We start from the raw sequence: 9,845 nt of genomic DNA, 5'->3' as shown, positions 1-9,845 counted from the left end.
GCATGTGGGTGGATAATAATATTCCCCCGTTACCAACTTACCAACTTTGTTGCTATATTTGGCGACTAATCAGACAAAAATAAAAAAATGGCATCGGCCAAAATTGACATTGGCAGGTCGGGCTTTTTAAAGTTTGGTGATCAGCTAAAAAAAAACTGCAATTGGTGCTCAAAGTGTTTCTGTGAAGAACTGACAAAGTTGAGTCAAATTTTTAGTTTTTAAAATTTGACTATTTTGAAAATCATGCATCATTTTCTTTCTAATTCACAATTATAAGCTACTTAAAACATAAAATCCCAGTAAAATAATAATCATTTTATTTGTAAACCCTTTTATATCTCCAATTGAAATCTGAAAGGGCTCATTCACATACTGTTGATGACAAGCTATTAGATTGTAGCTACAGCTGCCCTGGGGCAGGCTGACAAAAGTAAGGCTCCAAATTTTTGTGCCACTGGCCCTTCTGACCCACACCAGCAGGCAAGGTGGGTGAAGCAGGCGGACCAGGAATTGAACCAGTGATCCACTGATTGCAGGGCGAACTCCTGCCACTGTCACCCCAAATACACCGAAGTTTGTGGTAAAGATGGTATAAACAATTTTGCAAGATGTCGTACTTTCCTACAGTTGGTCTTTGCAGAGCAGAATGAGGGAGAGGTCACAATTTCTTTGTGTGAACATTTTAAATGCATCAACATAGTAGTGTGATTAGAGTTCAGGAGTGCTCTGTGGTTGCTAGAAAGCAAACACCATGATCGACTGAATCTCATACTGAGACAAATGGGGCCAACTCTGCAGTAATCAGATTAGAGAACCTCTGCGACATTCTGCCAACTTTCCACCTTGTGATCCCGTGCATTTGTTTTATTACAGTCCTGACTTAATGAGATTGCCTTCAAGACAGAGGTGCAATGCTAATAAGTAACTCTACTGTAGCTAGGACTAGGTACCCATTTCTTCACCCCTGACTGCTGCAGTGTTACCAAGTTGCTGCATGACAAGGGTCAGCTTATGGTTCCTCTACAACAATAATCCATAAACTTTGTCTCGGATTTTCTCCACAGGAAACCTCGGATAAACTCCCAGCTGGTCGCCCAGCAGGCAGCTCAGCAGTACACCATGCCTCCCCCACCCAAGAAGGACCGGAGAGAGAGAAGTGAGCGCACGGACAAGGAGCGTCCACACAGTGAAGGAGAGCGGGCCGGTGGGGAGGGACGCCCCGAGGGAGAGCGCCCTGAGAGCGTTGCACCAGAGGGGGACATCACCGAGAAGGACAAGAGCGAGATAGAGCAGCCTGTCAAAGACAAACCTGACAGGGAGAAGGACATCACACCAGCTGTCACAAAGAAGCCCAGCAGCAAAAAGACCAAGTCAGTGTCAGAGTTAGTATGCTGGGTTGTCACTTGGGGATAATCAATGCCTGTATGTGTAATAACTTTCTCCAGCTGACTAGAAACAAAACTGAAATTATTGCCCAAGCATTAGAGAAACACATTCAGGCGTTCATCTTTTGTCGCATTGATTACTGCAGCAGATAGAACACATTACCCCAGTTCTAAAGTCCTGCCACTGGCTCCCTGGAGCTCAGAGAATTGACTTTAAAATACTTTAAAATGTTGTAAGTTTATAAACCACTGAACGACTTGGCACCATAATACATTAAAGATCTGTTGTATCAACCTTTCAGTCTCCTTTGCAGAACCAAACATGGAGAAGCAGAATTCAGCTTCTATGAACCACAAATCTGGAACAAACTTCCAGAAAACTGCAAAACAACCAAAACACTGAGTTCCTTAAAGTCTATATTTAAAACTCAACTGTTTAGAGTTGCTTTTGAGTAGTAATAAGTGGAACATTGATAAAGATTTGTGTATTTGCTTGATGATTTGAATGATGTCGTTTGACAAAATGTAATGTTTATTGCTTATTTCATAATTGGTGACTATATGATGTTTTTATGATGTAAAGCACTTTGAGCTGCCCTTTTTGCTGAACTAGACTAACACAGATAAACTTGACTTGTGGATGGCAGTTTTCCATAACTCCTCACCTCATTTCTGTTTTCCCGCAGACCCAAATTGGACAACAATCAGAGTCCTCCAAGTGACAAACAGAGCATACAGTCTGGGAAATCAGCAACAAAGTCCAACAAGAACTCTCACATTTCCAGGTGAGCAGTAAGCCTTCTATGGCTCAGCACACGACTCACTGCACTTCTGGTTAATGAAACTCATCCAGTAAAGAGGTGTGGAAGCGTGAAGTGATTCACAATTGATCTCTTATACTAAACACCCACTCTGTTTTACATGCACTTGTTCTGACTCTTCATGTGTCACCCAGTGAGTTCAGTAATCTAGTATAATGCTGGTAAGCACCCTCACATGCCCTGGGACCAGAGATGACATTTGACCAAATGTAATGTTTATTCCTTTTTTCATAATTGGTGACTGTATGATGTTTTTATGATGTAAAGCACTTTGAGCTGCCTTTTTTGCAGCAAAAAATTCAGCCTTTTTTGCTGAATTTTTTGGATTTTTAGTAAAGCTTTTTGGATTTCCATAATTGATTAAATGCTATTTTAAAAATGTATATATTATTCTGACTTGTTGAAAAATTAAAAGTGTACTTTATTACACTTTTTTGTCTCCTCCAAGCTATAGAATAGCGGTATCTGTACATTTAAAATGTATTTATTTTATATATTTTTTTACACACAGAATGTAGCAGTGTTCCCAACCTGGGTCCTCAAGGCACACTTACATGTGTGTGCTTCAACACACCACATTCAAATTCAGCCTGTTAATTAAGCATCACTTAAAATCGTGTGCTGAAGCAGAGGAATGCTTAAAAGTTGCAAGGCAGTGTGCCTTGAGGACCAGTGTTGAAAAGAACTGGAATATAAAACTACACTATACCCAATGTACTTCCCCCCTCTAAAAGATCACTTCAAAGTATAATATATTCTTAAATAACAATATTTAAGAATTTTAACGCTCGCATTTACTTCCAAACATGTTAAACCAATCTATGCTACCTCCACAAAAGGTCTGAAAATCAGCCACTGTGTCCTTTTCCTCTAACGTCAAAGAGGACATGCCCACCAGGTCACATCTGCATGCGTGTGGTTAATAGTCACTCCACTATTGCTGACTTAGCAAATTTGTCATTATATTTATCAACTTCTCAGACAAAAAAAGTTGGTATTGGCCAAATTTGTAATCAGCAGACCCAGAGGTCGTGCTAGACTTTTTTGTTCTCCGTCATTTTGACCGACAGCATTAAAAAAAATCAGTCATGTTCTATTTTTACCCGTCAAATTATAATCATATTAACGTAGGCTATTTAGCTGGATTTTTATGCAATTTAGTTAATAACCTAGTTGAACCGTGAATCCAGATCCATCACACATAGAGCAGATGAACACATCTAACTTTTTCTCTGCAGTGAAAAAAACACTGACTGTGGCCCCAATAACTTATAATAACTGAAATTAAACGACTCCACATTAATTACCAGCACTTCACCTACTGAGGTCTGAATGCACAGTGCCTCTCAAATTCCTCCTGGTTCACATCTGCAGAAAAATCTGCGCTGGTTCATCACTCAGTTGGATCTGTGTGATCCAAACCGATCAATTGAACTCTGAGTGTTTTATCCTGTGTGCGGTCTGGGTGTGCGCTTTTACAAGAATTTTTTCTTTTTTTTGTGTGTGGTTTCGCTGTCCTGAAACGGACAGATGTTGCGTCTGCCATGCTCCTCCTAAGCGCCTCTCTCCTTGTGGGCAGCTCCATTTGTTAAAACCGCTGGATGAGTTAAGATTAATTCTTCGCAGCATTGGTTTTGCAGCACACTGCGCATGTAGCATTCATATTAACTTCTGCACCTTTATTTCCTCAAGATAAACTGCCGGCTCCTCTGTTTACACTATAAATGGATTAACACAACATTGAAAACTCTTTGTTTTTCTCTGGTCTGTACTGGAGACTGGATTTAAACACTCCCCTTTAACCAATGCGCTTCTGAACAAGAGGCTCCATAGTGTCCTGTTCATCACTCTTCAACACGCTGCCTGCTCCCGGTCAGAAAGATGCATTTAGTTCAGTGTCCATGAGATCAAATTCAGAAAGGATCTTTTCTATTATTTGCTTTTAATTGCCTCTGCGATTAACTCTTTGCATAAAATCTATAATTCACATCAGTCAAGGGTGTGAATTATAACCGGTCAAATACGGAAAATATTCTGTTAACGCGACCTCTGAACAGACCTATAGGATTTGCATTGGTGCTTGAAATCCTTGAAAATGTTTGAATTAAAAAATAAAGTGTGTTTAAGATTTGGAAAGTGCTTGATTTTTGTATGAAGTGTTTGAAAGTGCTTAATATTCACACTGCACAGTTTTGTAATAAAGTTTTAATGAACTTTTAGGACACGAACCTCCTTTCAGAAAAGTCCAGTGATAATTCTTATGCTCATGCGTTTCATTTGAGCAAGAAGATCATGTATCTTAACACAAACTGATTTGTTCAATGTAATGTATATTTATTATTCCTAATGACTCAATGACTTGCTGACCAATGCTATGCCCAGTAATAACAAATGCAGAAAAAATTACTCAATGTCACCTACTCTGTATTTGACCGGTATCTTTGTTAAATCAACGGAAAAATGTGACTAAAAATGGACTAAAAGTACCTGACCAGCTTGCATGCCTCTGTAGAAAATAGTTTTCTTTTTAGAAACTTGTTTGTCTGACATATAGCTGCGTATGTGATGTGTTGTGTTTATTCTTTTTCTGTATTTTATTCCATTCTTCAGACCAGGCAAGTGCATGGGAATGTGGATTAGATTGAAGCTTTAATCTGGTGCCTCAAATGATAACACCCTCTTCTCTTCACCCAGACTTTAGAAAGGGTTTATAGAGGCAGTAGCTCAGGGCCCCAATCTTTTGGAGCGTCCCAAAGTTTTATTATTATTATTATATATTTTTTTCATTTTTGTATTTTTTGATATGAATTTTTGGAAATGCTGTACTTTATATAACACTCTGGCCCAAACCATGTAAGCTGTACTGGTAGTTTTTTTTTTAATTTTCTAAGTATAAACACTAATCAACTATTTAAAAATTATAAAATTGTAGAGCTTCTTTTCAGGAACAAAGCGGAGCCACCGTCATTAATTCGTATCTGCTAATCTACCTACAAATGTAACGTGATTTGCATTAGTAAAATTATTTTACCTCAGTGATTGGAAGAACCGCCAACTAAATCTTTTTCTCTCAGTAACAACTTCCACACTTAACAGTGTTATCACTAGGTTCGCACCAATACACTTTTTTTCACATCTGATACCAATATCTGAGCTTTAGTATCAGCCGATACAGATATGATACTGAAAAACAGTGTTGAATTGATTTTAAATGTTTCTTGTTTTAAAAAGACATGAATATAGTGAATTACAAATTTATTTGATCTCTGCACCAGTACAATATCCTTAAATCCACCAATGACTTCACAAGCTTGGTCAAGCATGTAAAAACTACACAACTTGAATTTGTTCAGCCAGTGCAATTAGGAGTGTAATAGCCAATGTAAAATAATAAAATGGTTCAGAAAGTGCAATTAGGAATTTTATATATAATGTAAAATAAATAATAAAGCATGACATTGTTCAGAGCACAAAGCATAGAATTAGACTAAACAAGTCTGCCCTTATGGGTTGGGCCCACCGATACCGATTCCAGAATTTTTTGAAATATCAGGACTGATACAGATATTACTATCAGATTGTTGCGTCTCTAGTCGCCACAATCTAAAAGATGACAGATCAGGACTGGCGATCTAATTCTGCTCATCAGTCATTTCTGTTTGTGTGCGCCATCAGGCCCAAGCTGAAGAACATTGATCGGAGCACCGCCCAGCAGCTGGCCATCACCGTAGGCAACGTGACAGTGATCATAACGGACTTTAAGGAGAAGACCCGCTCCTCATCCACATCTTCATCCACCATCACGTCCAGCGCGGGCTCTGAACAGCAGCATCAGAGCTCTGGCTCCGAAAGCATGGACAAGGGCTCGTCGCGTGCCTCCACCCCCAAAGGGGACCTGTCTGTGGGGCACGACGAGTCATTCTGAGCGCCTGCTTCTCTTATTTTTTTGTGTATTCCCATTGCCTCCCAGTGCTTCACTCCCACTCTCCTCCTTGCCCATACGTCTGGACACTATGGATCCCATTGGAGGTGGGGGGGGAGGGTGATGAGGGAGTTGTCACCATGTCCTGTTGTTGCCCTGCCCTCCATTCCATGATTTCCCCCTGGATGCTGAGCGGAGCCAGCTGGATGAGAAATGGTGTGTGGCGCCTTTTAAGGGGAAACAAACTTACTCGTGTCGTCCTGGTTGCAGGGATTAACCCCCGTCCCGTCCTCCTGGTAGCATCCAAATATTTGTCTGTATTGTTTTATATTTGTACGTGGGTGTGAGGCCAAGTCTTTTTTTTTATCCCCCCCCTTCCATTTGTTCTGTTTTTGTAAAGAAGAAATCTCCGCTGGGCACAGTAACCACCACCATTTAAATAACTATTATTCCCCTTATTTATTACCTGTTGCACCTGTATGCTTTGATATTTTCAGATTTTTACGTTCAAGCTTTTGCCGCATAGCTCTGCTGGTTGATCAGTGTTTTCACTACATTAAAAATGTTAGGATTACACACACACAGGTGCTAAATACACTGTGAAGTGATTCTACAGATCTGGGAGTGGCCATTTTTTCCTCAATGTGAGAAAGTGTTTATGAATCAAACTGTCCTCCACATTTCTCAACAGCACTGTGGAAACCTCGGCAATTTTTTTAAATTCTCTAACCGGCTTGACTCCCATTTAGTATGCTCTCGCAGATTGTACAATACCTTCTGTCCTCTCACTGTACAGTGTAGGCTGTTGTGTAAAACACTAAAAGCTGTTGATATTTTCTACATTCCATGCTTTACACGTTGAGTTATAGACTGAAGGTCAGAGTTTGGAGTGGCCACGCTTCCTGGTTTCTTTGACTGAAGGATGCAGTTCTTGGTGAAACCAAGTCACACTGTAAAAGCCAGACCTTATGGTGTCAAAAATGGATAATTTTAATTATTTTTGTTGTTGTGGTCCTGAAGACAATGTTTGGATCTTCATCTTCACATGGAAAGTGCATGCTACAAAAGTGGAAAAAAAAAATTCAAATTTGACAATTCAATTGACTTGTTTTTTTATGTGTATTCATTTAAGATTCCTGTCACTGAAGGCAAAAAACATGACAGTACTTATTGGAATGCGAATAAAATTTTATAGCAACGAGGCTTAATATAAGGATTTTAAAGAACTTTACACCTTAGCTGAGAATAGACCAACATAATTTCCTTTAACCTGTAAGAAATTGTATAAAGAATAAATGTGTATATGATATCTTAGTTTTATTTATTGAAGGACCAAAGGAATTTCATAATGACATGATACATACAGATGAATAACAATTTGAAATGCAATTATCTAATGTGTGAGATGAATAACAGTTTAAATAAAGACTAATATAATCCATGTAAATGGTCTTCTTATTGTACACTCAGTGTCTCTGTGTGTGGCTAACCCGGTGTGGGGGAAGGGGGAGGAACGGGCTGCTGTACTGCAGACTTTTGCCTTAGTGGAATAAGAAAAACCAAAAGCTTCATTCTTCTAGACTAAAAGCTGAGTTATAGTCGTGCTTTTGAAAGTTTATGTTGAGCTCGCATGAGACTGCGTTTATAGTTGACGCGTGTTGTAAGCCGTATTCTCCTAAAATGAGCCTTCATGGAGGAATCGCATAAATGCCAGTGTGGTGGGACCGGAACTGTCCAAAACCTCTAGTTCGTGTGAACGGTGGCGCACAACCGCGACACGTGCAAGGCCAATGCATTGGCCAAGTAAGTCCTCGCGCCCAGGTTAACTCGTTAGGTATGAAGCTAGCTTCACGCAGTGCAGCAACGCGTAGCTCCCCCCTTCAGGTCACCAATAGAGCAATAGAAACTCCCAGGAAACATAGAGGGAAGGATGAAATCTGCTCTGCAGATTCTCACAAAAGAACGATAATCTTGTTCCAACAAGTCCAGGAGTTAACTTTTCTTTTTCTTTTTTCTTTTTAACCACCCTTGCATTTAGCTACAGCTACAGTTTTGTGCTTTATCGCATACAGAATCAGTGTTGAGCAGAAACAGAACTGTAAAAATCAGGCTGAGAAGGAAGGAGAATTAAACACAATCTGAACCGATGAGGTCTGGAAAAGCTCCTTTCTCTCACCTGCCTCGGCTGTAACCACATTCACAAGGATGGAGTACTCACGGCATTTATTGTTAAATTAACAGATGGCCATTTTGCTGGGTATATGAATTATTGCTTGTAAATAGAATTTTAAAAAGGTGCAAAGGCAAACACTATGAGTAACTAAGCTGAGGTCCTTTTTTTTCTGTTTTTAGTTTTCCAGGTTTTTTCCCCTCCCGCGCAAGCAGTTCTGTTCTTGTGTGCAACCAGTAACCTTAATTTACTGTGTAAAGATGGTTACATATTTTAGCTTTGTTTGTTCAGAGACCCAAATATAGAATGCTTGTTTTATTTACTGTATAACCTTAAACGTGAACTTCCAATTAAGTGTATTATACAAAACTAATTTTTCTTCCTGTAACAATGTCTTGTACAATGCTTTTAAAGTTATTGCTTGGTTTAAGAAAAAAGAGAAACTTTTAGAAACAGTACAAGTATCCATTCTTTGTTTAGTCCAGTTTTTTGTTGCTTCCTTCTTTTTTGTTTGACTTCCAGCTGATGTGTCATTGTTTCCTTCTTGTGAAATCGTCACCTTATGTTTCTGGTGTGGAAATGTATGCAGCATTTTCAGCAGATCACGGCTCCTTGTCTAGCTAATGATGTTAACTAATACATGTTTCTGGCATGTGCACGACTTTGCGCTTCTAGGCTAACCTGATAATTTTTCCTCCGTTTCAGATAGAAATGTCTATTTATGAATTTTGCTTGTAGTTTTTCACAAATAAAACTGTCAAAGTAACCTGTCCTCTGGTTGCCTCGGGTTTCTCATCGACACCTCTCACGTGTGTAAAGAGTTTTTAAGTGAGGTTCTGATAAAGCACTGATGCTAATGGCTATTAGCAACACAAATCAAAAGCCACATGTTTCTCTCCATTTTAAACACAAAGGATCATCCTCCCCCAATGTGTATTGCCTTAAGAATTACTAGATATTTCACACAACTGCTGCCTTTGGCAGGGATATGTGTGTGTGTTACATGTAGCACACTGAACTTGGAATGCTGAGCAACCTTTGACCTTCCCACCTAGAATTCCAACTTCAGGGTTTTTTGGAAGTAATTCACACTGGGAGTGCCCATGAATAGTTAAATTGTGAAAATATTTGATACCTTGTCTAAAAACATTTAAACTGCAAACTTTAATAGTTCAAGCACCAAATATACCTCAATAAGTGTTGATACACACAGCTGGAAACTGGCTTAGCGCTACCGCAGAAGCTAACGGCTATAGTCTTCCTTTTCTCTGCTTTTAAGGGTAGGGGTGCACTGATTTATCAGCCAGCTGATTTATCAGTGCCAATTTCCTTAATTTGGAGAGATTAGTGATTGGCCAATACATACATATGAAGTATGACAAAGGTCTAAAAATCATCCGCTGTCCTTTTTTGCTCTCTCTCCCATGAGTGAGGTTTGACTGACAGACCAGACCACCAAGTCATGTCTGCATATTTGCAGTTATCAATAGTCTCCCCACTGATGCAAACTCAGCAACTTTCTTGCTATATTTAGCAAAATTTCAGAC

The 9,845-nt window shown here is 39.4% G+C and overlaps 1 protein-coding gene across 2 annotated transcripts; it reads left to right on the top strand.

The window, feature by feature from the left end:
• The first annotated feature begins 945 nt into the window (after positions 1 to 945).
• rybpb (RING1 and YY1 binding protein b) lies at positions 946 to 9,064 on the top strand. Of its 2 annotated transcripts, none has more exons than XM_015025611.1 (3): positions 946 to 1,382; positions 2,072 to 2,170; positions 5,882 to 9,064. In XM_015025611.1, exons 1-3 carry the CDS (start codon positions 1,120 to 1,122, stop codon positions 6,129 to 6,131), a joined length of 612 nt encoding a protein of 203 aa, XP_014881097.1. In that variant the 5' UTR covers positions 946 to 1,119; the 3' UTR covers positions 6,132 to 9,064. The 2 variants fall into 2 exon arrangements, with proteins under 2 accessions (XP_014881097.1, XP_014881098.1); XM_015025612.1 differs by having other exon boundaries at positions 967 to 1,370.
• Positions 9,065 to 9,845: the final 781 nt, after the last annotated feature.

The sequence above is a fragment of the Poecilia latipinna genome, unplaced genomic scaffold (assembly GCF_001443285.1).
Source record: "Poecilia latipinna isolate Pla-1442-1.1 unplaced genomic scaffold, P_latipinna-1.0 Scaffold4205, whole genome shotgun sequence".
Taxonomy (NCBI): Eukaryota; Metazoa; Chordata; class Actinopteri; order Cyprinodontiformes; family Poeciliidae; genus Poecilia; species Poecilia latipinna.
This window is presented reverse-complemented; position numbering and strand designations above follow the sequence as displayed.